Source organism: Tasmannia lanceolata, unplaced genomic scaffold, assembly GCF_043159265.1.
Source record: "Tasmannia lanceolata isolate RefF3 unplaced genomic scaffold, GAP_Taslan_0.1 ptg000018l, whole genome shotgun sequence".
NCBI classification, from domain to species: Eukaryota; Viridiplantae; Streptophyta; class Magnoliopsida; order Canellales; family Winteraceae; genus Tasmannia; species Tasmannia lanceolata.
The window spans coordinates 139,060-166,600 of record NW_027518695.1 but is presented as its reverse complement, the minus strand read 5'-3'; the positions used below and the strand labels follow the sequence as shown (position 1 = coordinate 166,600).

The window sequence follows — 27,541 nt, the reverse complement described above, 5'->3', positions numbered from 1 at the left end:
GAAAGCAATACGGATGGCAGTCGCTGTTTGACCAGGAAATTCTTTCTCATCCACTCCCCTTCTCCCTGTAAAGTGTGTTTTGGTTTTCTCCTGTAAGTGAATCTCCAGAGGATGGACCTTCATACCCACGAGGAGTAAGAGCATGTGAAGAAAAGATGATCAACCGATTCCCTTTCTGCATTACATAGAAGGCAACGAGTCTCTCGACCAGTTCCGAGGAAGGTCAGCCTATCCCGAGTGGCCAATTTGTTTTGCACAACAAGCCATGTCGTAAATCCATGCTTGGGGACATGACCTTTGAACCACACAGAGGAGTGCCATTTGACTTCATGGTGCTTTGTTCTGAAATGATTCCATGCTGATTTCATAGTGAATAGACCATCAGAACAATGTTTCCACACTGGATAATTTTTGCTGTCCGGAATGATTATGGAGGATTCCAGGATGTGCCTTACCTCGAAAAGGCATGGTCTTTTGTCGTCCCACTTCCTATTGGTAAGGAGCTGCTTGGTAGTGCTATTTGCGGGGATGGAGGGTATGATCGAGCCTGTTTGGGAGTCTATTGGTCCATCTGAGTGCCATGGTTGTTTCTAGAAATCTATTCCATCGCCATCTCGCACAACATAGTAGATGCTACTTTTTGCAATGTCTCTACTTCGGAAGATCCCTCTTGCTCCCCAATAAATATTTTGGGGTGGATTTATCACCCAGAAATTCCTCCCCTTTAGATATTTTCTCTGAAACCATTCCACCCAAAGATTATTAGTGCTACTGAGGATCCGCCAAAGGGCCTTTGTCTGAGCTGCCGTGTTGATTTCTTGAGGAGTCCGAATTCCGGTGCCGCCTTCTTTCTTTGGCCTACAAAGTAGGTTCCAGGCTGTAGGATGGTAGCTCTTATTCATTGAGGTCCCACTCCACACAAAATCTCTGAAAAGCTTGTCGATTTCATCAAGAGTACTATGAGGAATTTGAAAAACCATAGACCAGAATAATTGAAAACTATTCCGCACTGTTTTTACTAGCTCCACCCTCCCAGCCCGAGAGATGTCTATTAGTCCACGAGCCAATCTTTGATCTGATTTTCGCAATCAATGGCTTGCACATGGATGACGAGATTCTCATCGAGTTAATAGGAAGCCCCAAGTATTTTAAGGGGAGAGATCCCTCTTTCATGTTTAGTATTCTACAAATGTTCTGCTTTTCCCAATCTCTACATTTTGTAAAGAGGATCTCCGATTTGTTTTGATTAGCTTCCAGGCCAGAGAGGCAGTGCCCAACTTGTTTTGCATCCTATATAGGGCTCTACTGTTAGAAGTAGGTGCGTTTCTCACTAAGGTTGTCCTTTTCTTTTGGTTAAGAGTTAAGCCTTCTTAAATTTTTTTTTTTTTTTTTAAACCCGACTACCTGAAAATCTACAAGTTAAAAAGTCAGAGGATGAGATAATTAGGATCATGCAATTCTGGCCCTGTTTGGAAATTTAAGTTGTCTTTTTAGGGGAAAATGATATGGACTTGGTTTATTTAGGTCAAGTTTGGTGCATGTTATTGCAATCAAGACCGTTGATCTAGTAGAACATGATGATGCCACCCAAATGGGCTCGGTCGACAATTTTTTGCTCCCAGAAAAAAGTCTTTAAAAAAGTGAGGCGTGTGGTTACCAAAACAAGAGTGTAAACTCATGATCGTGTGTTGAAGTCAAAGTAAGAATTCACGCGTCACCGAAGTCTAGTATGTTCCAAAATTCCAACAATGTATTATTTTTATGGATTTCTGTGGAAAAGAAAATATAGGCCGTAGGCTTTTCCACAATTAGTCGCCGAGTATGGTCACTGTCGGGTCCGATTTGCCGAAACCCCTGAAAATAAATTCAGAAGCAAAACGTAAAAAATAAAAAAGAGGTAGGTATAAAAAAAAAGAAAAAAAGGTGGAGACCGGAGAGGTGTGAAAACTAAGCTAAAAAGAAGGGAAAGAAACGTTGTTGGTGGAAATTGTTTGGGCCAACGAAGGAAGGAGAGAGAAAAAAAAAGAAGGGCATATACCTCGCCTCCTCTTCAAACCCTAGATAGAGAAGAAAGAAAAATCTACGATCGATCTTCTCTCAGTCGGAGGCTAAATCGATGCTCCTCCTCCTCCTCCTCCTATTGGAAAAAAGGTATCTTTCGCTTCTTCTCGAAATTTAGCTGAAATCATTTCTAATCTCATCTCCTGTCTTTTCTTCTTCTGTTTGGTTGGTGACTGTAATGTCAATTACGACTCGATTTGACGAAACTCCTCAGTGTTTTTGCACAGAAATTTTCGCCCTTTTAATTTTCTATTTTACGGTAGAGGTAGAGGGGACGTTGATGAAATATGAAATGCGGATCTCAACTCTTTCTCCAATCAACAACCCCTCTTTTTTATATGGTTTTGGCTTATCTTTGCTGGTACGTGTTGGCTTTGAAAGTTTTCCATGTGGTATGGCCACTTCTATTGGCTATTTCTTGAATCTTTACCTGAATTTGGCTATTTATGTTTTGGATCTGTCTAAGCATTCTCATTTTTTGATCTATCTAATGATTTGCTTAACGAAAATTTAAGATGAAAAGCTCACCTGTTGACTTTCACTTGTTTTATTACATTTACAGCTACGGGAGTGTTGATATTTTCAGATCTTTGCTGCCATCTGAATGTCCCCAACGTACGTTTCATTCTTGCCTTTCTTCTTCTTCTTCTTCTTCTTCTCAGTTTCTTGGTAGTCTGTGAATCATGGGTGTTTCGATTGCGTATGGTTACAGGAGAAACACTGCAACACTAGGCTGTGATGTCTGGTTCCTTCTGTCCTCATTCTGCATCGTAGTACGGACTCTATATGGAGATTTATTTGGTGGATTCTGTCATTTCCTCCTCATTGTAGATCACCGGGGATATCTGTGATCTCGGTGTGGATCACTTTCTCTTGTTGCACAGCCTGACCTCTGAAAGCTTCTTGTTGTATCACAAGGAAATGTCAGGTAAGTCTATTTAGCTTATGGAACGTCCACATGCAGCCTTTCCTATTGAATTCTGGATTGCAGAGGATGCAAGAGGGGGTGGTTCTCATGTATTCTCCTTTACAGTTGTTAGAGTGCTAAGGTTTAAACCCTAGAAACATTAGAAAGGATGTCATGAGTTCCAAATGACCTGTCACCTCTGTTTTGAATGATGTAATTATGTGAGGTACTATCCTGGTATTTGCCGCAGAAAGGGCAGCGATAAATCGACTCCCTTATATCTTAAATTGACCCCCATATAGGGCAGTGCTCTGAGAGAGAGAGAGAGAGAGAGAGAGAGAGAGAGAGAGAGAGAGAGAGAGAGAGAGAGAGAGAGAGAGAGAGAGAGAGAGAGAGAGATGGGGGTTGATTTAAGATATTAGTTGGTCAATTTATCACTGCCCCCGCAGAAAATGTGCGACTTATGTTTCCCTTTTCTTGGTCCTTGAAAAACTGCTTCATTTTAGTTTTCTGAACTTTTGAAGGTCCAGAAGGATCAGTTTCTTACGATGAAAGAAAAGAGAGAAGATCTGATGTGGAGAATTCAGAAGATGAGAGAAGGCGGACAAAAATTGGGTCTCTCAAGAAAAAAGCAATAAATGCTTCAAACAAGTTCACCCATTCTCTCAAGAAACGTGGGAAAAGGAAAATTGATTATAGGGCTCCATCAGTTTCAATTGAGGATGTTCGCGACGTGGAAGAGGAAAGGGCAGTCTATGCTTTCCGTCAAGAACTCCTTGTGAGGGATTTGTTACCAGTTAGGCATGATGACTATCATACATTGCTGCGGTCAGTTTTTCTCCTTTCTGGATGTCCTATGTTTTAATGTATCAATGTATGTCTATCAGTTGGAGTTTTCATTTTGACTTGAGCCCATGTCATGGTGGGCTAGTTGGAATGCTTGCTCCCAGCCAGATGTAGCCAGTCTATGGACATTCAAACATTTTGATTTTTTTATCTGAAAACATTAATTCAAAATCTTGAACAAGACAATCAAAATTGCATGATTCCACATCAAATTGGAGGATGTTATGCATTATGAATCGATGTATTTTAGAATGGTTGAGTTCTTGTTTCTAAATTAATCTTCACACTCTACTCATAAATCTTTACTTCATATCTTTGAAATTAAATATTTTACTTTATTTTTTTTCACATCTCTCTTATTCAGACACATTCTCCCAGTGCTCTATCCCTTTGGTCCCTAAGCATTTCTTATCTGCAGATTCTTGAAAGCTAGAAAATTTGACAACGAGAAAGCAATCCGCATGTGGGTAGACATGCTTCAATGGAGAAAAGAGTATGGGACGGATACGATATTGGAGGTAAGGCCACTATCCGATTGTTGTTAGTTGTTTCTGCATAAATGTACTGAAATAAGCAATTTCATTCATACATCCATACTCGCTCAATCTCATGTTACGGTCAACTCAGTACTCATTGCTAGCATCAGATTGTAGATTGCTGTCATAAATGACACGTAGTCATTCCTTTTGGTTGGTCAATGAAGCTTCCTCTTTTCCTAATGCAATATGCAACTCTAAACCTATGGAGATACTTAGGTTGCCTAATCCTTTCTGCAAGTGCTCTTGAGCACCAAAAGTGTTGTGCCTTTTGCTTTAGAACCTACTTCATCAATTTAATATGCTGCGTGCACATTTGTATTAGGATGCATAATCAGTTCACTTTATAAAGACTAGAGAATACCTAGTTTTTGAGTTCGTTCAGTTGAATTTATACACAATATTCCTTAACTGATCATGGCGATTTTACATTGAAAGTTTCTAACACTATTTAGGTATTTAGATCATTTTTACTAAATTATCCCCATTCCTAAGATTTCAAGCTTAATCCTATGACCATTGATCTTTAAAATGTCCCACACATTTAGATAGAAAACTTGCGATTCCATTGGTATCGTTTATTCTTTAAATTCCCTCATTTGATTGGAAATTTTGCGGCCCTGTTTATACCATTTATTCCTAAATTACCCCCATCGATCTAAAATCAAATTTAACCCATTTACTTCTCTATCTCACTTTTTCTCATTCTATCTCACCTAAATTACCCCCATGTGCTGGATATAGCTAGTTGTAGTTAACTATTCTTCATGAATAAATGATGCCTAGCTTGACAGTGTTGGCACTATGGATAATCAGTGCCCTAGGATTATTGCTGAGACTGATACTTGTGTGAAATATTCTTGGTAATTAAGTTCCACATGAGTTCAAAATACTTTTGAAACTGTATGCACACATATGACACACCATATGTATGTGTATTCCTTATTTGCAAAGTAGACCACACTATCCAAATTATATATTAAAATTTACATGATTTTTAGTTTCTCTATTTATTTCTTAAAAAACATGGTATAATTTAAAATTTTATTAACAGATAATATATTGAACAAACTGCAGGACTTCCAGTTTGAAGAGCTAGAAGAAGTTTTGCATTATTATCCGCAGGGTTACCATGGGGTTGATAAAGAAGGGAGACCTGTCTATATTGAGAGGCTTGGGAAAGTTGAACCAAATAAGCTTATGCGCATTACCACAATAGAGCGCTACTTAAAATATCATGTACAGGAGTTCGAGAGAGCCTTCCGTGAGAAACTCCCTGCATGTTCAGTTGCTGCAAAAAGACACATTGGTTCAACTACGACGATCTTGGATGTGCATGGTTTGGTATGTTGGAAACTTTTTTTTTTTTTTTTGAATGGTGGAATGTTGTCAACTTTATTTCTAGTCAGCATATAGCATGTTCAGTTTACGTCTTAGAAAATGTAGAACATTGCATCTTTCATGCTTTATGGGGGTAAATGACAAAATCTTCTTAGCTTCATAACATAAAACCGAAATCTTTCATGCTCTATGGAGGATAAATGACAAAATCTTCTTAGCCTCTATACATATGACCAAAATCCCTATAGTTTGATGGGGATTACTGTTTAGACTTTTTATTAATGAATATAATACCCTTCTCAATCAAAATAAATTTCCACACTCAACTCCCTCGTTCTTCTATGTGAAGATTTATGACATTTCCATTGACACCTGGTGCACATATATAGACATCAACTGGTGGTTGTTTGTGATATACAGGGCATGAAGAATTATAGCAAGAATGCAAGAGACCTCCTTTCCAATATGCAGAAAATAGACAGCAATTACTACCCTGAGGTACCTGATTCTTTATGGCAGTACAAAAGTATGGTCTGCTGAAATTGATTGTGCAAATACTGTTATGCAGACATTACATCAGATGTTGATTGTTAATGCTGGTCCTGGTTTCAAGTTGCTTTGGAATAGTGTAAAGAAATTTCTTGATGCAAATACTGTTGCAAAGATACATGTAAGGAAGATTTTCTTTAGGAGATTGCATTGCATTTTATCTTTTTGGCCCACAAATGAAAATTGTATTGAACCATCGAATTTTCAGGTGCTGGGAACCCAATTTCAGAGTAAACTACTTGAAATCATTGACTCAAGGTAAGGTTCCTCATCAGCTTTTTATCTTTGGGTTTCATGGAATGTAGGTTATTTTGTAGTTTCTCAGACTGCTTGTTCTTTCAGCCAACTACCAGACTTCCTAGGCGGTTCATGCACATGTGCTGCTGAAGGAGGGTGTCTCAGGTCTAATAAAGGACCGTGGAACGATCCTCAAATTATGAAGGTACAAGGTTCCCTACTGCTGGGTTTATGGATACTGGATGCACAGCTTTATCTAATTCAAGGATTAAGTATCTGTCTGATATTTGAATTATTTTTGGGTGTCATACGGTATTTGAAACTGCATTAGAACACGTTGATTAAGAAAAAGATATTGCACTTAGACATGTTTCCTGCTTGTAGCTTGTACATAATACGGAAGCAACATTCATCAGGCAAATCTCAAGAATATCGGATGTAGATCAGAGAGTGGATTCCTACACTAGGCTACGCCCGTTGAAGGCAAGACCCAAACTCGTGAGGTCCTATACCAAGAGACGTGTATTTATCCAACTAAGCCTTTTTGTTATAAATAACAGGGAAGAAGCAGTGATACGTCAACAGCTGAATCAGGATCAGATGCTGATGATCTTGGTTCTCCTATTGGATTAAGGGGTGCTGGGTTTACTCGATTGGCCCCCGTACACGAGGAAGTGAGTCCTGATTTTCATCATTCGGTTCAGATGCACAATTAAATATTCATTTGCATTTTTTATGTGGAACCTATGTTATCTGGATGGGAATTGGATTTGACACCCATCAATTTAGCACCATCTCAGATCGTCTTATTGTATGTTTTTTTTTTTTTTAAGTTTTTAATATATAGGACAACCGGACAGGGTTATCACGCCTAATTTAATTGTCATCTGGATTTGTGAATATCTGAACAGTTGTTGGTCATGTACACTTGTATTATGAAGCATGCAGTATCCATGTATTTTATGTATTTATATAGTAAAATGTGGTATATACTATTAAATGGTTCATAAGAAAATAATTTATTACCAAATTATTTGATATGTCAGACATGGTTTGTTGTGCCATACATAAGATGATATTGCAATAATTTTGGAGAGCTAATAAATAATTCTTAAAAAGTGATATAACAAGTTATTAGTTTTAATTTAAAAATAAATAAAATGTATCTTTATGAAGTTAGTAATAATTGGCTTATATTTAAACAAAGGGAACTGATATTTCCACGTCCTATTCTAGCATTACAACCTTGTTATACTTTCTATGTTTTTTTTTCTGAAAAAAATGTCCTTTTGGGGCTGTTTGGCACGAGGATAGCTTTCAGTGGTAGCTGTCCCTTGCTAACCAGTTTCTAGGCTGGAGAGTTGAGGGGAAGGGAAGGGAAAGGGAGGGGAGGATTTCTAAGTTTTTAGAAGGGGGAGAGTGGAGAGAACGACAACTAGAGATGAAGTGGATGAGGGAAGGGAATAAAGGGATTCAGAAATCTTGAGATTTCAAAATCCAGGAAAAACAGGGGCTGTTGGCAGATGGCTGGATGATGGAGCAGTGGAAACCGGATGTTGCCCTCCTCTCCACCTGGTGGTTTTTAAATAGAGCAAAGGAAAGACTTCTATGGTTTTATGATGAATCATTCGTGGGTAGCAAATAACCTGCTTACCGGCGATGAGTCGTCAAGGGAGGGAGGGAGGGAGGCTCGCACTCCCTTGCCTTACTCTCGACTCGTGTTATCTTTGAGTTGGGGAGGGATGGCGATACCATTCAATTTTTGAGATCTCTGTCAGTTCCTATGACATCTCTGTATATTCATACGGCGGTGGAACCCTGCATCAGATAGATCTCAACGTGAGGATGGCATGTGTTTTGAAATAGGTTGGCAGCTTATGCATACAGCTCCCACTTAATGAATATCTTCAAGAACTACCTCCAATCCTTGCAAGCGGCATTTGGTTCTGCATTATGCTCTTTAGTCTCTGATTCCCATTTCATCACTGAAGACATCATCAAGTTTGGCATACCATTCCGGTTTTTTATCAGATGGAGAAGGGGAAACCACATGTTGCCCTCCTCTCCACTTGCTGGTTTTAAACAGAGCAAGGGAAACACTTCTATGATTTTATGTTGAATCATTCGTAGGTAGCAAACAACTTGCTTACCGGAGATGACTCTGCAAGGGATAGCTATCCCGGGACTCAACAATCCCCATGCGGTGTAAGACCTTTGGGTTTTCCTGACACGAACGAGAGAGATGGTTGCTGCTCGTACTCCCTTGTTTTTCTCTCAGTGTGGGTTATCGATGAGTTAGGGAGGGATGGTGATACCCTTCAATTTTTGAGATCTCTGTCAATTCCTATGACGACATCTCTGTCTATCCGTATGGCATTGTAACCCTGCATCAAATAGATCTCAGAGTCGTGAGGATTATGGCATTGGAACCCTGCATCAAATAGATCTCAGAGTCGTGAGGATGGCCTGTGATTTGAAATAGGCTGGCAGCTTACGCATACAGATCTCACATAATGAATATCCTCAAGAATTACCTCCAATCCTTGCAAGCGGCATTTGTTTCTGCAATTTGCTCTCTAGTCTATGATTTGGTTTTCCACTTTTTTTTATTTGGTGATGCATCATTTCATTGCTGAAGACATCATCAAGTTTGGAGTACGATTCAATTTCAGCCTTAAAGCCAGATTTAATTCGAGACCTCCTGCTTGCCATGAATTGTTTACGTAGGTGAAGCTCTTGAGCTTTTCTCATTTTTAACCGATACAATGATGAGTACATTTCCCTCTCTCTAGTGTGGAGGAAGCTTGATTTGAATATGTTGATTATTCTTGAGTAGGAAGAAGAGCTCAATTTACCATTCAAAAGAAAAAAAGAAAAAAGAAGAGCTCAATTTGATGCTCGAGGTTTGTTTTCAGCTCAATGTCTGCAATTATTGGCCGATGGAGGAAGCAAAGAAAAACACATTTCGACAATTTCAGATCAATTTATCAGGGAGAAAGGGAAGTTCTGACCGATGATGGTGAAGATTTTTTGCAGGGCAAGGAAGCTCGACGGGTGCTAGAGTGCCTCCAACCCCTACATTTCTACGCTGAACCTCAGATCCCTTCCATGGCTCTACTTGTCGAGTGTGTTGGTGGGACCAAGCGATTCTAATGTGAACTAGTGTGGCTCATGATTGAAAGGACACGTGACACGGGAGTGGAAGTGGACTTGTAGTAGGTTTAGTGGAAGTTGATTAGCCTTTAATCCACGGTGATGAAGCTCGAGACGTTGTGCAAGTAATAGTGGTCATTTATGCGGTTTTGAAAGCACAACAGAAAGAATATGAAATGTTGATCTTAATGGCTTATTTTGAAGAACAGCAAGTCAATTAAAGCTTAATCCCCTCATCTGATGAACCAGTAGAACTACTAAGAATATCCTCCTCCCTCTCTCTTCTTTTTTGATTGAATGATGCTCTTTCTCTCTCTCTCTCTCTCTCTCTCTCTCTCTCTCTCTTATCCATATTCATCTCCCCTCTGTCTCTTGTTCTTACCTAAGTCCCCTTCTCTTGTTTGGTGTGAGCTTGCAACCAGAGGAAAAAGAAAAAAGGTTATTTTAGTCATTTCAAATGAAAAACATCAATAAAAAAGAGGGGTAGCAAGGGCAAAAAATAGGGTGGGTATATAGTCCCCTTATAAACTTATTTAGAAAAAGTTTTCATGCATAAGAATGTGGTTATAGTTTCTCGTTATTCTTATATTGCAGCAATATAATTACAGCTAGGCTTTATTTCCCAAATGAATATTCTTATATTGCAGCAATATAATTACATCTATGCTTTATTTACGAACCGAAAAAGCTAGACATTGTAAATATCTTGTTCAACTATCGAAACTCCCTACTATGTTTTGTCAGTATTATTTAGTCTCTTTGGAGATTGTTTTTTCATCATTTTTTTTTATTGACAACTGGAGAAGTAGGTATCTGAATGTTCTTTATAAAACTTCCTTTTTTGTATTTGCATGCACTTCTAGTATCTTTCTTTTTATATTTATTGTGTGGATCCATGACATTTGTATAGAAGTAGTTGATCTATATGTGAAATGCACGATCAATAATTATAACCTGCTTTATTAGCCAAGGCTATATCATGCTTCCTCTTCTTCCATTGGGGAAATCATTACAAACATGACTGACTTTCGTTTTCCTTTCTAATTCATGTTTATGGTTTTTGCACAGGCCAGGGCGACAGACCCAACTGCCTACTACAGCTGTGATGACCATTTTGCTGTTGATAAAGCTGTAGACTGTGGCAGAAGAGGTGTAGGACCTGCTGAAAAAGCATCATTTGGAATCAAAGATCGAAAGCATCTGCTTTCAAATGCCACATCGGATTCAGAAGGTATTGGGTTTTAGGTTATAATGCCTTAGCCGCTTATAATGTATTAAAGGCTCACTTAAGTTTTAAGTTATTGACTGAAGTGGATGGTCCCCGCCATTTTAAGTTAAAACCCCAAACATGAATTTTAAAAAGAAAATCCCACAAGTTAAAAGCAAACTCTACAGAAACGGAGTACCAAAAATCCTTAAGGGTCCGTTTGGATCTCATAAAAACTGGCAAAGTAAATGGAAAATTGGGAATTTTTCCTTTCAAACTCTTTTCATCCTGTGTTTGGTATAGCGTGAAAGTTGTTTTTCGAAAAAGGCTGTCGCATGCCGGTCGGCTCTTATGGCAGAAATTTTCCTACTTTTATTTCTCATGTGTTAGAGGAAATAAGGGTGAGATCTCCCTCCCTCCCTCTTTCTCTGCTAATTAATGGTTCTTTTTATTTTTCCCACCACCATTCACGAGCAGAAAATTTCTTCAAGATACTAGTTTCAGCTCACCAGGAAATTTCAGTAGAAAATCAGGGAAAAATCGGCAGAAAATCAGGCTGCTATCACCAGAAAATCTCTCTCTCTCTCTCTCTCTCTCTCTCTCTCAAGTTTTCCAAAAACCAGTAGCCTCTATTGTCGTGCTTTGTTGCGAGGACATGAGCAATCTTCAGGCTGCTGCTCTCGGGACCGACTATGATGCAGTCGATGGAGCGAGCTTGGAATCTCATCGGAGGCGGACTTCGACGGAGAGACGGAGTAGGAACTCGGAAAAAAACATTGCAGACAGAAATCAACAACAAAACCGGGAATTAGAGTCTCGTTGGAGGCGGACTTTGACAGAAAGACGATGGATTGGGAACTCGGAATCTCGTCAAAGGCGGACTTTCCCATCATTTTTCCTTCTTGCGCTGGAACTAGCAAACAAAATTGGGAATAAAAAAATTTCACAGTCCATTCCTTCCCCTTTCCGTTTCGGCTACGTCAACCTTTCCTTTTCCATTCCTTCCCAGGCGTCCAAACGTACCTAAGAAAAATAAAAGAATACCTCTTTTATGAAAAGAAAAAAGGGAAAGAAGACTAGTTCGGACATGAAATGGAGACACTCGACATTCTCCAGAATGTTACTGATACTGATACAGGTATTTCATACCACAATATAATAAGACACGACTCATATGAATAGCAGAACATAAGCCTTAACTACATTTAAATTAATAATAATTTTGAAATAGTATCTGTAAAACTCACTCAAAACAATAATTGTAATTATGGAACACTGATAAGAAAAAAGCATGATAATTAATTCAACGAGTGTAGCATATGTCTGAAACATGACAATTATTTTGAGTTTTGACCAACAAAAGTATATATGGAGTACCGTTCTATGACTGTTAGTATTGTGTCCTGCCCTGACAGGATACGTTGGGCGTCTACAGGTATTTTGGTATTATAGAATTCCTATCCAAAGGAGTCATACGTTTCCGTCTTGATCGAGTTGATATAAAAACTTATAAAATCAATGCATAAATGTTCAAGTTGCTCTAGTTTTGTGTTGGAGACTGGTTTTATACTTTAGATAAATCACGGCAGAATTAAGACCTTGCTTGGCTGTGGAAACGTTCTCTCTCTCTCTCTCTCTCTATATATATATATATATATATATATATATATATATATATATATATATATATATACACACACACCATTTTTTTGGTGCGCTTAAGTGGTTATAACGCCTCCCATTGGTTCGCTTAAGCGGGACCCAAACATTTAAACGAATGGGAGGCGTTATAACCACTTAAGCGCACCAAAAAATGGTGCGCTCAACATATATATATATATATATATATATATATATATATATATATATATATATATATAGAGGAAACTGTTGGTGAGCTTAAGCTCACCAAACTTATGGTGAGCTAGCTTGCCCAATCACATGGGTCCCACATTTTGGGGAGTGATCCAAACCATTCATTTGCAAGGCCTTATCATAGATAGGGGGTGTACCAAAAATCAGCTCCATAGGATCATCCTAACCCCTCCATTTGTGGAGGACAAAAATGGGGCAGATTTGTGTCTGTCCATTTTTGTCCTCCACAAATGGAGGGTTTAGGATGATCCTATGGAGCTAATTTTTGGTACACCCCCCATCTATGTAAGGGACTTTCAAATGAATGGTTTGGATCATCCTAACAAAGTGGGCCCCCATGTGATTGGGCAAGCTAGCTCACCATAAGTTTGGTGAGCTTAACCAACAGTTTCCTCATATATATATTAACTTTGCCACTTTAAAACTCTTGATTTTTTTTTATTTTTTTTATTTCGTTTTCTTTTGTTTTTTCTTTTTTGACGTTGATGTCTCTGTTCAGGTACTATGGTCGTCAACAGGTTCGATGCTATCAAGGGGATATTGAGAGAGTGTAATTTCCCCCGTATTGCGAGAGCATTGGTCGCTTTCATAGTCAAGTTACTGGGATTCTTCCGTTTTTTCCATCATCAAACTGAAAGGAAGCATGGAAACATCCATCCCTCTAATACATTGGAGCCCAATTCTGGTAGTCATCTGGCTGCAGGAAATGTCAAGGAAGGTCATTTCCGTCCGTGTATAGAGCGTCTTCAGAGGCTTGAGATGATATTTGGCGAACTCAGCAGCAAGCCTGCAGAGATTCCCTTGGAGAAAGAGCATATGATTATGGAATCATTAGATCGAATCAAATCCGTAGAGTTTGACCTCGAGAAGACAAAGAAAGTAGGTCTTCTATTACTCTGTTACTCTCTTTCATTGCACCTGAGTTTTATCCTATTTATTTGTAGGAAATTTTCAAATGTCTGCCTTTTGAAATAGCTTGAACGCTGCTGATCATGCTTGTTCAATAGCTTGAATGCTGCTGATTAGGCTTGTTCAATAGCTTGAATGCTGTTGATTATGGATTTTCCTCTAGGGCAAAAAATTAAAAAATATAAAAGTAAAAAAAATTGTGGAGTAATGTTCAGAAGAACTCCACATAGGAATTGGCCTTTGGATATTCAGGTTTAAAACTCATTAATTTATAAAACATAAGAGGAGCTTCAGGTTCAAAACCCATTAATTTATGAAACATAAGAGCCAATCTTTGACTTTTGTAGTGTCTTCGAAGCTTGGAGTCTGGACTCGATACTCTAGCTTAGCCAAACTAAGTCAACTTGACCTGGTTCTGAATTGACCGGCAAAATTTTAAGCTTTGATAGTGTTATATTTTGTCGAAAGCTAAGGCATGTCTCTTTATGATTCATTAGCCCTGGTCGGCATGGATGCGTAATTTTTCTTTGCAGCTCTTTGGATCTCATTTCATTTTTCTTTCATATATTTTCTGTGTTCTTTATATTTAAAAGTTGTCTTTTTTATATTAGATTGTTTGAAGTGAACAGATTTGTTATATATAATGCATCTTGAAGTCAGCCACATCAGGACATCCGGCATCACAACTACAATTTTTGATGAAATTGATAGCATTTGGGAAATCGGATGGTATTTCGACATACCAAAACCGCCTGAAATTACGAATATGAGCTTTTTTAGATGTTTCGAGGTTTTTTTCTTAAAAATATGATTCATTATAGAAACCAAGTTTTTGATTTGCATATTTTGATCTCAGGTGCTGCAAGTAACCGTGCTGAAGCAACTTGAGATTGCAAAGTCACTAGAGAGTCTACATGAATCAAAACATCGGGTGAGTTGCTTTTAAAATTGCGATTTTGTTTCTACCTGCACGTGGATTGCATTTTATCTCTTCTGTGCGTGACTACGATGCTGTGTGGCTTTTCCCATATTCCCAAGATACCCTCCCATCTATTATATAACAACAGTTTTTCTATATGACTCTTAACCTCTATGATATTCATCTTCCTCCTTCAGCCTATTTAAGTGCTGTTATTTTCGACCCCAGATAATATTCATCTTCTCCTTTTATTTTATTTTTTATTTTTTTGAATGGTAAATCTTCTCCTTTTATTATACAACAACAATTTTTCTCCGTGACTCCAACCAACTTCTATGATATTCATCTTCTCCTTCAGCTCATTTGAGTACTGCTATTATCAACCCATCCACAATGACATAATATGTCCGAGCAATCAAATTCAAGGTTTTAAAACACAAAATTCAAGTGGGTGTCTTGAATCCTAATTGGCTCGAAGCATTCTTGAGATGAGTTTTGTGTTTGAAAAGCTAATGACTTTCCCTTTTTACTTTTAAAGAGATTAATTGACATTTCTTACGTTAAAAAATTATAGCTGATTTACCTCCTCCATTCAATCCGAGTCTTGCTTGATTCTGAGTCAAGACTCTTTGAACTATTCAATGACTCGATGGATATTTTAACTTTGTTCCAATTATCTCACCCCATTCCAAAATCTACTCGGCATTTCAATAGAAAGCTCACTATTATTAATGGCTTGTGCCACTAAGTTCACAGAATTAGTTCTTCTAGTACATGTTCAAGTTCTGGGGTTTTATAGACAATTTCTCTATCTGAGTTTCTTGAATGCTATGCCTGGGTCTTAGTTGTTATGGAGAAGCTTCATGGCTAGCAATTGACTTTAAAGATTTATCACTCACTTGGATTCCTATTTGCAGAGACGGGTGTTCTGTTGAATTTAGAAGACAATGGCACGTTTAAACAGATGAAGCGTGTGCGGATGTGGAGGTGGCAGGTTATAATTTAAGTTCATTTTGGGGGCAGCTTCTGGCCATCCGATTATATGTAAATTGGGCTTTAGGGGTTGGTTGACCGAGAAAAAGCGCTGTGTGAGCAGTGTGTGTTCGGTGTTTATCTACCTAGGCCTGAACTCAGGCTCCACATTTCTCATGTCACTTTCTTTTTTATGACAACAAATTCACCCTGACTCAAACTTACACTAGGAGCAGATTACCATCGGAATCAAATCTGTTACGAAAATGAGTGGATGCAATTTATGATTTTTTTTCTTTTATATTGGACTCGTTCGAAAGCAGTGAAACCTGTTGTTATCTCATGGGTGTTGATCTTTGTACAACTGTTGAATTTGGGAGTCCATTCAACTAATAAACGAGGGAAGGTGGAGTTTATAACTTTGAACCAAGCTCTTCCGACTACTTTCTCAACCAAGTAATATAATCATATCTGCACTCCCTTGTTTTGATAATGGGACTCTGCTTTATTAACCACAATTCTGGTTCGTTGTGGGGAGCACCTTGAATTTGTAAAATGATTAGGTTTTTATGCAATGGATGCAAACCATTCATTCAACATAACTTGTGCTTTCTAGCCACTTCATCCTGCTCTCCCCAACTTCATGCTTCTTCCTCTGACTTTCCCCCCTTGTATTATTTCAGATGACTCGAGTAGGTGTGTCGTGTTGGTGTGTTTGTACGGATGAATTCAAACAAAGAATTGCATCTTCTGGGCTTTGCAAAGGGGATGTCCCTTGGTGAACCTTCATTTCATTGTCATTTTAATGACTAGGATATCAAAGATGAAGATTAATTTTTGGATCTTGGACTTCACAAGAAGATGATCAAGATAACTAGTCTAACAATTACAATCAGACTGATCATCTTCTTCCATTTCTTTCAGTGTTAACAGAGTGGGCAGTCTTGTTAAGACCCTGTTCGTGTTAGATTGTGAATCCAAATCCGATTGTTGGACTCAACTTATAATTATGAGTCCAATCATCGGATTTGAAATTGCAATCGGTTGCCAAAATCTAAAATGAACCGGGCCTTTGGATTTTGAGAACCGATTGTGATTATTGGACTCAAAATTAACAAACGGGGACCAAGTGAATTAGTAAGTTGCTGACTTGTGTTGATAGAGATTTAGGACTTTACGGAGACATGGGTTTATTGAAAGAGATGGTCATGTTTAGGAGTGTGGATGGAATTATTTTCGGGTAATGCTAAGAGAATGCGATGCACTTTTTCTCTGTGTACTTTGTGAGCTTGTTACTCTGAATGCGGTTAAAAATTGGGGTGGAGAATGGAAAGAAGGCAAGAAAAATACAGGTTTGATTAATGTGTGAGAGCCGAAGATTCTGGCATATGCCCAAGGACCCTCAGACTGGATAAAAAAGGTCATCAATTAAAGGAAACGTCCGATCATTGCCCTTCCGGAAAAACCGAACTCTCTTGGGCGAAAAAAAAAGGCGACAAAAAAAAGCTCCCTCCGAAGCCCTAGAGAGGGAGGCTGTTTCTCCCTCTCGCTCGTCTCTCTTGAGGACTGGTTTCTCCCTCAAGCGAGAGAGGGAGGCAGTCTCTCTCTCTCTCTCTCACCCGACAAGGTTCAACTTGACCCGATTTTTTTTTTTTTGAAAGACAACGGAATTTTATTGATAAGAATAAAGATACAAACGTTGGAAGAAATGATCCAGTGACTGGGATATCAACACCCTCCTTGGCCAAAACATCTGCCATGTCATTGGCAGTTCTCCGCCTGTGAACCAACTGGGGATTAATCACCCTAATCAGATCTCGAGTCTCGTCAAGAATGCTCTGCAGATTCCAGGGGCCGGCTGAACGACAAGAAGCCCATGCAATTGCATTAGTGGAATCCCCCTCTACTATAATAGGACCTAAGTTATTGTTAACATACCATTTCAAACCGAATAACAGAGCCCTGGCCTCAGCTTCATTAGCGTCACAAATTCCAGCCGTCCCAGAAAAAGACATAATAGTATTCCCACTGGCATCCCAGGTGAGGCCCCCAATTCCTGCTCTTCTCGGATTCCCAAGTGAGCTCCCGTCAAAGTTAAGTTTAAACCATCCCTCGGGAGGAGGTTCCCACTTCGGCATAATACAATTCACGGATCTCCTTTCAGAAATTACCGTGCCCCAATTAGGATTACTCCTGTTGGGTATGGGACACCAGATTTGGCACAAGACCATGAAATAATGGAGATGCGGATGTCTAGAGCAATGTGCTGCCAAGATTTGCATTTATTCTGAAAAATTCGACGATTACGCTCAGCCCATAAGTGCCAAGTGACAGCAAAAGGTAACGCCTTCCACAAAGATTCACGCATACAACCACTGAAGGCTCCATTCGAATATAATAAAATATTGGAAATATTGTCTTGAAGCACCCAGTCGACCCCAAAAGCATTGAATAGGGACATCCAGACGTGATATGCAAACATACATGAGACAAACATATGATTTATTGATTCATAGCAGTGACACATAACACACCCGTTAGCAAGACGGAAACCCCGGCGTTTGAGGCGGTCACATGTATTAATGCACCTATGGCCAGTAGTCCAAGCGAAGGCAGAAATCCGCGGCGGCGGGATTGGACTCCAAATGCAGGATAGCGGAGATCTAGATCCGTCTTCGCCATTTAGTTGCCTGAAAAATGAACGAACAGAGAAACCCCCTTGTGAATCAGGTGTCTGGGGAGGATGAGGATAGGTACCTACTTGATAGCAAACTGAGGAGAGATTCAAAACTTCCAATCTCATCATCCTTCAGGTCTCGACGGAGACGAATGTCCCAAAATAGGTTCCCATGGCCTTCCCCCCTCAACTTGACTTGACTTGAGGAACCCTTTTTTCCAACCCGAACCCGACCCGAGTCCAACCTGACCCAACTTGAGTTTTTAAGCTTACAAACAAAAAAAAAGAAGACAAAAATTGATAAAAAATGTCCGGATTCACTCGGGCCGGGTTGCCCAAGCCCTCAACTCGAACCCGACCTGGACTCAACCCGAGTTGGGAAAACTCAACCCGAACCCGAACCGAAGTCAACCCAACCCGACTTTGTTTTGAACCCGACCCTAGTTTCACCCCTAGGTCTTACTTATTTCTGACCTCTCTTTCAATCCCCACCAGGCATAAAACTCCAACCACACAAAACCCTATATATTCAACAACTTGAAAGAAAATTTGAGACCGATATATCAACATCTCAACAGTGTAGAAAACCCCTAAATTCACCACAATTCATAATCATTTGTAGAGAAAAAGCCCTAATTTTCACTCACAAGGCACAAGAGACAAAACAACTTTCTTCAATACACATATACCCAATCTCATTGAAATCTTCTAATTTTCAGTTCTAGGGAAGCAATAAACTTCAATTGAAATTCAAAGCCCAAATATACACAAAGAAAAAGAAATCCCCAACATTTCCAGCGTTAGAAATTGTAAAAAAAAAAAAAAAATCTCCACATCCCAACACTATCAACAAAGGAAATTTACTTTCATTCTGCTGTAAATTTCATTTCAAGAGTGCCAATAAGCTTTAATTGAAATTTGAAACCTTACATACAAGATGAGAAAAGGAGAGAAATCACTAAACATGTTCTTGTGAAGGGAAATAAATAAATAAAATAAAATCCAATTCCCCAAATGTCAACATCATCCAAAACCTACCTAACATTATGCCCTAATTTTCAGACTTTAGGCCTAGAATAAACTTCAATGGAACTCCAAACCTCACTATAAGGAAAATCAAACCCTTATTGACCATTTTCCAACATCATTCCCCAAAAGTCAAGTCACAATTTTCACTCAACAACAAACTTATTGAAATTCCAACCCCAAACCACCCAAAACAATCCGCAATTCACCACCATCTTCACTCCCCTCGAATATGAAATCTCAGCATCAACCACAAAAACCCATATATCTTTCTTTTCTGCCAAAGTTTCCACTCCTACTCTAGGAAGTCGAGGAATTTCAATTGGAATTCCAAAACTCAAATCAATCACATCATAGGCGGAGATTGGGATGGTTGTGCCAGCACTTACCAAAAAAAGAAGAGAAAAGAATGGCAACCTATTTAATAGCTTAATAATAGGTGGATTAACAGTCAGTCTCCAAGCATGGCAGGAATACGGAATACCTGTATTAATTGGGAAAGTGGTTACCGTTACCTATGACAAAAGAAAAAACTCATTGAGAACAGAGTGTCAGATTCATAAATTATTCAAGTGTGCATCATAACCAAACTACATAAGACTGTTATTTCACATAAGGCAACATCAAAATTGTTTGAATCTGCTACAGATTTTAATACATAGAAACAGATACAGAATTCTACTAAAAAATCCGACTATCAGTAACATTTCATCAGCTCCATGTCCTAGTCGAAATGCTTAGCTCACTTGTTGCATACTTAGAGACCTATAGTCAGCATATTAGAAGCTAAACGTTTCTGATTCCATCAGTATTTTGTTCAACAATTGCTGGCATTCAGTTTTCATTTGAATCCAGTAACTGAATTTTGCTCATGAAAATGGCTAAAACCCTTACAAATTTCTCTATTTTGAAATCCGCATTTACCGGGCTTCAGATTTACTTCCCTTGCAGAGCCTGCATTTGCCGCCCCTCGGCATGACTTCAGAAAACTGCTTTTAGGACACAAGGTTGTTCCATTTCATAGAGTGCTATCCAATGAGAAACACGAAAATGCTTTTGCCGGCCGTACTCGAATTAAAAATCATTGGATGTAAAAGCACCCTGAGCAATGACTGGTTTTATTTGGAACCCCTGCAGTGTCCTTTGCACCACTTGTGCTCAAATCAACCTCAAGTTCATGAGATTTGTCAACGATAATAACTTCTCACAGGATTGGCACCCTGACTGGCAGAAACAGGTTTTTGGGTTTTTTTTATTCAGTCTCTTCTGTTGAGCCAGTGCATCACTATTACCCTTTGATACATGCTGCAAAGCTGACGACGCGTCAAAACCTCCCAGACACATACACGCCTTGATGATTTCCAGGTTGTTGTTGTAGAGGTGTTTGCTGCACCTCAGTATTGTTGTGACTTCTGAAACTGTTTGGTTAACCAGCATTAAAATTTGACAGTAGACTGCATTGATCCTAGCCAAAGATCATGGAACCATCAGGAGACTGACGATAGAATGAAAATCTGTTCTTATCCAAGTCAGAGCCAGGTGAAAAACCGAGACATTTCGCATTTGCATGGTCATGTGGAGCACATATAGGAACTCTTTCAAGTCGCACAGCTTCATCTTCATCATTGTTCAATACCATTAGGTTCTTTCCCATCAACCTTAAGATGGGATTTGAAGTGGGTTGAGGATGAGTCTGAGAGGAGGGACTTGCCAAATCAAAATCACTGTAACTTGAGAGTTTTCCTAGAGCATGCAAGGATTCTTTCAAGGAAATGGAACCCGTAGGTGATTCTAAGACGGGAACGACCATCTCATTCATACTTGAACTCGAGAAAGTGCTAAAAGTAGAGACTTCTGGTCCACTGTTCACATTCTGTTTTCTCTTAGTAGATAGCATTTTTGAGCCCATAATACTTTCCCTCGACTGTGATTCTTGATGTGTTACGGCGGCACCTAGAGATGCACTTCCCTTTCGCAAGCAACAACATGGCTGATCATCTGAAATCTTTGCAGCTTCCTTCTTTGCGGGTGTAATTGTAGCTTTCAATTTCTCTCTATCTAACTTTACTCTTTTGGCTCGCCCCATGCTTGCGGTATATGCCAATGCACAGCCTGGATCTATATCAGTAACATACACTGGTTTGGCACTACTATCTAGACAACTGAGACTCGACTTTTCATGAACAGCATGAGATCCAAATGATGAATCATTTTCCAGACATTTAAAACCAGATTTTGCTGTAGGTGGGAGTGAGATACCTGAGGTTACAGAAACATGAGATCCTGACAGGTCTCCATTGACTGGAATACGCATATCTGGAGTAAATTGAGTCCTGGAGGTCACCATCGAGTTATCCTGAAGAACTTCAAATCCCACATCTCCAAAACTGGATGCACACACTTGTGGTCCTTGATTATTAGGCATTGGGTCAATTCGACATTGCATGTGCTGAACATCCAAAATGGATTCTCCCTCCACTCTAGCATCCATTTCTACTGCTGTCCGAAAACAGCTTAGGTTCGTACTGTCATCACCAATTTCATCTGTATAGTGAATCTCTTGATCGTTAGAAGGTCTTGGGGTCATCGGGTCAACCCTTACGTCAATTCCAAATGTGGGTCTTGTGTGCTCTACTCCTTCAAGAGACTGAGATGGATCAGATGGCATATTAGAACAATAGGCTGGTAAATTGTCTTCTGAAGTTGGGGTTTCACTAGATCTTGTATTGTGGTCTTCAACAGCTTTCTCAACAGAAAAATTAACCCCACCATCCACACCAACAGGGACTCCTGCATCAGATTCTTGGTAATCATAGTTAAATGGGAAAATATCACTATTAAGGTATTGGAGACAGCGTCCAACTTGTGAATCTACATCTGTAGGGTCAGGACTGTGACAATCAACTGCCAAATCCAACCCTTTCAAAGTTGCAGCTTGCTTCCTTTCTGAGGAACTCACAACTTCTCTATCTTGTCCAGCTTCCAGCATAATGCTTCTTCCAAGAGACACTTCGCTGATGATCTCTACCCTCTTAGACCTCATAATGTTCTTTGACCGATCTGATTTATGAGTCCCATGCATCTTGGTTAGGCTTGTAGAACTGGGTCCCAAAACTTCAGCAGAACCACGAATTCTATCGCATCCTTCATGCATATCTGAGGCCGATTCCCCTATCCATCCATGCATTTTTGCAATGTATCGATCCTTCCGAGACTTTTTAAAGGCTGAAAGTTTTTCGTTCTCATTATTTTTGCGTGCCTTCATGGAAAGATAAGGATTTACTAATAAAGCATTCTTCCTCACAGTTGAGATTCTTTTGGTTTTCAATGAGAAGGGATGAATTTCAGACAGTTTCAGAGATGTCTGACCAATACTTGCAAGAATCTTTACTCTCTTGCTTCTTGGAGAAAAAGAATTTCCCGAAGATCTTACAGATTTCTGTATACATCCATTGGCGACAGTAGAAGCGCCTCCTGCCAACTTATTAAAATGACTCTCTGGCGGTTTTGAAGACTTCTTCTCCATATTATCTGTAACATTGACAGTGTTCGACCGACTCCCTAGTCTCTTGCTTCTCGGAGAACTCGTGGAGCTTTCTGATGATTTTAACAGTTTCATAATATGATGTCTCTCTGTAGGACTGCTCAAATTTGATTGATTCCTCTCAATTGATGGGTTCCGATTCATAGGCACTAGATCTCTAGCAACCCCACGACTACCTCTTTCATTGGACTTTTCTGAAGGTCCGGTTCGTTTGGAGCATACCCATTGCCTCAAAGTTCTAGACCCACTAGTTTGGATTGGGTCTCGAGCCTTAAGTAATTGGGATAGAGATTCTTCCTTCTCTTGATTCTTCATATGATATTCCTCATCTGGTGCCCCACGAATCTGATTAGCAACAATTCATTGACAATACAACTGAACATTAAATCTCATGCAATTAAATTAGCAAGGAATAAGCATCGCAAACTAATGGAATATGTATAAGCATTGGAAACTAATGGAATATAAGAAGTTTAGAAAGAGAGAAAAAAAAATGTATACATGCAACATCACTACAATAGCATGTTTATGGAAAGTTTCCGAAAACAAATAGACACAGCTTTCTCAACGATAGTTAAAAAGCAATCGTACAATCAATTCAATGGGAAACTCAATTCATAACTTGGGATGGTTTGATAGCTCCAGAAGTAGTTGAGAACCTGTAATGTAACCTGTTTTCCAAGACTAGTAAAATCACCACAAGAGTGAAAAAAAATTCCACATAAGGAATCTGGCATGATGAAAAATGAAAGCTTAAATTACCATTCAAACAAAAAAAAAGTGAAAGATTAAATTCATTGGATTCTCCTTAAAAGATAGAACAAGTTCAAAAAACAACATCAACAAGTTAGTGCAACCCTATCTTCGTTCAATCATACCAGAGGAGATACTATTATATGTGAGTGCATATGGAAACAAAGAGAGGGAGTAAAGAATCCATCAATACGAAGTCGCTAGAAAATTAAACTTGAACACCAACAAGCGAAAAACACAAAGGTAGAGACATCAGGCATGTACCTCGCCTTTACACAGCTTGAGAGAGCATATTTTTTTGCTATGGGGCTTGACTTTTAGAGCCTTTGAACATTTCGATGCCAGACACTTTTTCTTGTTCATTGAAAAGCTCCTCCCTTTCTCACGGTCTTTCACATACTTGCTCGGTCTGCAATCCATTTCAACCGTTGGAGCTGATGAATTGTTGAATTTTGATAGAATACGGAGTTTCGTGCCATTCGAATCTACGTACACTGCACCTTCATTGCCATCGTCCATAAAATCAACTTGAGGCACCCACTGTCTTTTTCTTTCAACTTGTACCTCATCAGCTGGAGTTGATGAACTCAAATCTGGGGCCCCACTTAAACCATTTCTCCGCTCAAGCTCTTCTAGAGTGCAGCAGGGGGCAGTTGCACAGATATCCATCATTGACCTCTTCTTCCTCGGTCTCTCTTTAAGATCGGTTAATTTAATCACAGCCCTCTTTGAAGTTGACTCGACTGCGAGGCACTGATCAATGTGAGCATTTAAAGTGGTGTTTGACGTGGCTGAAAATGTTCTGCAGACAGGGCAAACTTTCGAGGCCATGGGTTCTAACACACTGCAAGAATTCGATACTAACTCTTCTGTCTGGCTGGATTCAGAGTTAACGCCCAATTTCACTACCAAACGACACTTCTTATTTGCAGTTTGACAGGAAACATCAATCTTGTCAGACCTGTAAGGAGGTTCCGCAGCTTGAAGATCTATTGAAGCTTCAGAGAAACTGTCGATTTCAGGCACCACTAAACAAGGAATGCTATTAGTTGGTGTAGCGGGGGCTTCTTCAATCTGAGAATGACTCGTCAGTGCTGTTGATACAATCTTTCCTTCTCCATCAGCATCAGTCAAACCCAAGGATCTGCATGATTTCTTGACCTCCTCGTCAGCAGTTAGATTACTTGCTTCTGATAATGGTGGTGACCGAACTTGATCCGAAGTTTCTAATAATAATTTATCAAATGAATTACAAGATTTGTACTTGATATCAGTGAGTTCAGAATCAAACACACTGCCATTCTCATCCTCAAACAAATTACATTTTTCTAAAGTTTTGTCACCATCTGCATAAACAATCAGTTGATCAGATCCTACACTGTTTTTGCAACACCGAGCTCTAATGGAATCAGGAGGTTCGAAAGGAGGCAATATATCTTTCACACCATGCTTCAAGCAAAGCTGTAAAAACTGCCCAGGAAATGGCCAATTTGCTCCTATATCCTTGGTCCGTGCTGTATAAACATAATCTCTGCAGTCCAAAATACTAACTTGCTTTTAGATTGAGCTTTACATTATTAAATCCAATGCATATTATTTTAGTAAATCACATGTGAACTCCAGGCACTAATAGTTTTTAATCTCTATCATTTCTTCTATCTTATACCAAGTTTACAAGCTGCCTTATATTCTTTGGAGCTAAGTTTCTCTGTCAAACTTGTATCATATGTTAAGCCCCAAACATGGAAACCATCAACCATGGAATTAGGCAAAGATTCTACAGTAAATAAACTGAAATAGGCGAATATTTATCAAAATAGAAAGTTTAACTACCAGATCATGTAATTTACATAACTCGAAGATGCTCATAGCATGAATCTAGTAGTGGACCCAGAAACAAAACAAAACAGAAACAATACGAAATACCCGGAAATATCTTTTAACGATATCACGGGGATTACATAAGATTATAGTCTTGCTTTTTGTGTAGGGACAGTTTGTCCCGTGTGTCAATTTGTAAATTTTTTACAGATGAAATGAAATAGTTACCTTCTCAAAAAAAAAAAAAAAACGAAAAAAATGAAGGCAGAGGTCGTAGAGCCTCTAAATGTGGTGAAAGCCACATCAAAAGGCAAGTTAGTTACAAAAACCATTGTCAAACAGCGTCCCTCATCAGCTCTGTCTGATTTAGCCAAAATAGGAAAGAACTCAATGAAAACTCGCATCTGGTTCAAACAGCACCCCATGCCAGAAAAAAATGGAGATTAAAGCCCATCGATTAACCAATTTATAATTGAGACAAGGACCACAAAAGGAAGAAGTGAAATGGAAGGTAAAACAACTGTGAAAAGGGTTTCTGTCTCTCCCTAAATTAAACCCATGTAATTAACATGGGATCCGATTTGAGCCGTTTGGGTTGTTGGGTAGTTAAACCTTTGGATCGACGACAGACATTCCCTATGAAAAGAGTAGATGTATGTTTTAGCCCTATATATAGAAGGAGAATTCATACAAGGGAGAAGACGAGTGATACCTTATGGAAAAATTGGGGAGGAGCTGCTGCTGCTGCTTTTCCTTAACCAGATTTGCCTCTTGCAAGGCAAGTTTCTGAGTAGCCCTTTCATCCGCTTTCTTAAGTGGCGAACATGAGGGATCATTTTCAGTGGACAACATCTGAAGAGAGCCTCTCTCTTTTTTAGTGTTGTGTTACACTTAACGTCCAGCATAACCAAGGGTCTGGAACTCCAGTTACCAACAACATCAAAATACCCACAAAGAGAAATAAGCCCTTTCTTTTAGGATTTCTAGCATATGTGCCCCTCTGATTTGATGCCTGCATATAATTAAAAGAAATCCACAAATTGAGAACAATCCTACAAAATGCCAAAAACCCACAATTCCAGCTTCTAGAAGGTTATTTCATGTAAATCAAGGAACGGACTCTGAAATCGGCAAAACACATGATACTATATCAGACACGTAATTAAAATGAAGTCAAAGCACAGGCATTTAGATGTTTCTAGAACATCATTTTATGTGGCCAACCCCAGAAAAACAAGGTGATCATTTTATAGAAAGCATCGGGGTAGGAGAAATCTAGTCCAGAAACCACCAAATCCTTCATACATTCATCATCAAGTCCATTAAAAAACCCATCTGATGATGTTATGAAAGAGATGAAAACCAAAACATATGAAGAAGATAAACCCATGCCATGAAATCTTTTAACATCAAGAAGAAGGATAGAGAAAAAATATTGTACTAAACCTCAGAAGCCCACAAACCAGCTGCCGGACAGGAACATTTTCGTGATGGGGTTCTAGCAGACAATGAAGGAAGAATGGGAAGACAAGTTGAATTTTCAAGGCAGAAATAATCCACAAGAAAATGGATATAACCACAATCACAAACACAAAGAAATAAGGCCCAAAGCTCTCTGATGAGTAGGCTATAACCACGATCACATACTAAAAACAAAACCCTTGAACAGATTCTAAGCAGAAGGTGCGAGAAACCAAATAAAATAAAATAAAGATGATGAAATCAAATAAGCAAATCTAGTGAAGACCCAGATTATCCAGTAAGGAAAACAAAACACAAAAAACCCACCAAGAAACCAGGCTAAAAGCAAGAATAAAAACCCAAACACATCCATCATAAACGAAAATATAGCATAAAACCAAACAAACCTTCTACTCTTACGCTTTCCCCACATGGATTCAACCAGAAAAAATATGAAAACTGAAATCAAAGGTTGAAGTTCCACGGATAAGAGCAAGGTGAAGAAAGAAGTTAAGGGCAGAGAGAGAGAGAGAGCACTACCCAGAAACACTCAAGGGCATCTGGTTCTCCATCAAAAGCCGTTTCAACATAGACAGCAGCCCGGGCCTATCGTATACCTACTCTATGCGCCTTTGCTTTGAATACTGCAGCTGGCAAATAGTAAAATAGACTCTCCTTTTTGTGCTGAACTACGAGCATGCCCTTCATTATCTGAAAAAGAAGCAACGAGGGTGGATTTTTGTAGAC

General features: G+C 39.1%; 2 protein-coding genes across 5 annotated transcripts; one reads left to right on the top strand and one right to left on the bottom strand.

Annotated features, from left to right (window-relative positions):
- The first annotated feature begins 1,898 nt into the window (after nt 1–1,898).
- LOC143849565 (phosphatidylinositol/phosphatidylcholine transfer protein SFH13-like) lies at nt 1,899–15,850 on the top strand. 3 transcript variants are annotated; one of them, XM_077358627.1, is made up of 17 exons: nt 1,899–2,151; nt 2,325–2,422; nt 2,624–2,676; nt 2,774–2,989; nt 3,493–3,796; nt 4,233–4,332; nt 5,428–5,694; nt 6,112–6,189; nt 6,260–6,361; nt 6,449–6,498; nt 6,583–6,682; nt 6,862–6,960; nt 7,038–7,151; nt 10,699–10,861; nt 13,212–13,591; nt 14,478–14,552; nt 15,458–15,850. In XM_077358627.1, exons 4-17 carry the CDS (start codon nt 2,983–2,985, stop codon nt 15,473–15,475), a joined length of 1,857 nt encoding a protein of 618 aa, XP_077214742.1. In that variant the 5' UTR covers nt 1,899–2,151; nt 2,325–2,422; nt 2,624–2,676; nt 2,774–2,982; the 3' UTR covers nt 15,476–15,850. The 3 variants fall into 3 exon arrangements, with proteins under 3 accessions (XP_077214742.1, XP_077214741.1, XP_077214740.1); XM_077358626.1 differs by having other exon boundaries at nt 2,289–2,422; XM_077358625.1 differs by lacking the exon at nt 2,325–2,422.
- Nucleotides 15,851–19,752: 3,902 nt separating this feature from the next.
- Nucleotides 19,753–27,500, bottom strand: LOC143851999 (uncharacterized). 2 transcript variants are annotated; one of them, XM_077361512.1, is made up of 4 exons: nt 27,335–27,500; nt 26,046–26,345; nt 23,777–25,043; nt 19,753–23,104 (listed from the first exon to the last, which is right to left on the bottom strand). In XM_077361512.1, the coding sequence occupies exons 2-4, from the start codon at nt 26,183–26,185 to the stop codon at nt 20,681–20,683; spliced, it is 3,831 nt and encodes a 1,276-aa protein (XP_077217627.1). In that variant the 5' UTR covers nt 26,186–26,345; nt 27,335–27,500; the 3' UTR covers nt 19,753–20,680. The 2 variants fall into 2 exon arrangements, with proteins under 2 accessions (XP_077217627.1, XP_077217628.1); XM_077361513.1 differs by having other exon boundaries at nt 27,202–27,336.
- Nucleotides 27,501–27,541: the final 41 nt, after the last annotated feature.

Excerpts from the sequence above, each read along its gene's own strand:
- LOC143849565 (XM_077358625.1), top strand. Across the intron at positions 4,333-5,427 it reads GGACGGATACGATATTGGAG|GACTTCCAGTTTGAAGAGCT; the intron begins GTAAGGCCACTA and ends AACAAACTGCAG. Across the intron at positions 6,961-7,037 it reads CTAGGCTACGCCCGTTGAAG|GGAAGAAGCAGTGATACGTC; the intron begins GCAAGACCCAAA and ends TATAAATAACAG.
- LOC143851999 (XM_077361512.1), bottom strand. The coding sequence starts at position 26,185 with ATGTTGTCCACTGAAAATGATCCCTCATGTTCGCCACTTAAGAAAGCG. Across the intron at positions 25,044-26,045 it reads CTCCCCAATTTTTCCATAAG|AGATTATGTTTATACAGCAC; the intron begins GTATCACTCGTC and ends TTTGGACTGCAG. Across the intron at positions 23,105-23,776 it reads TCAAGCTGTGTAAAGGCGAG|ATTCGTGGGGCACCAGATGA; the intron begins GTACATGCCTGA and ends GTTGCTAATCAG.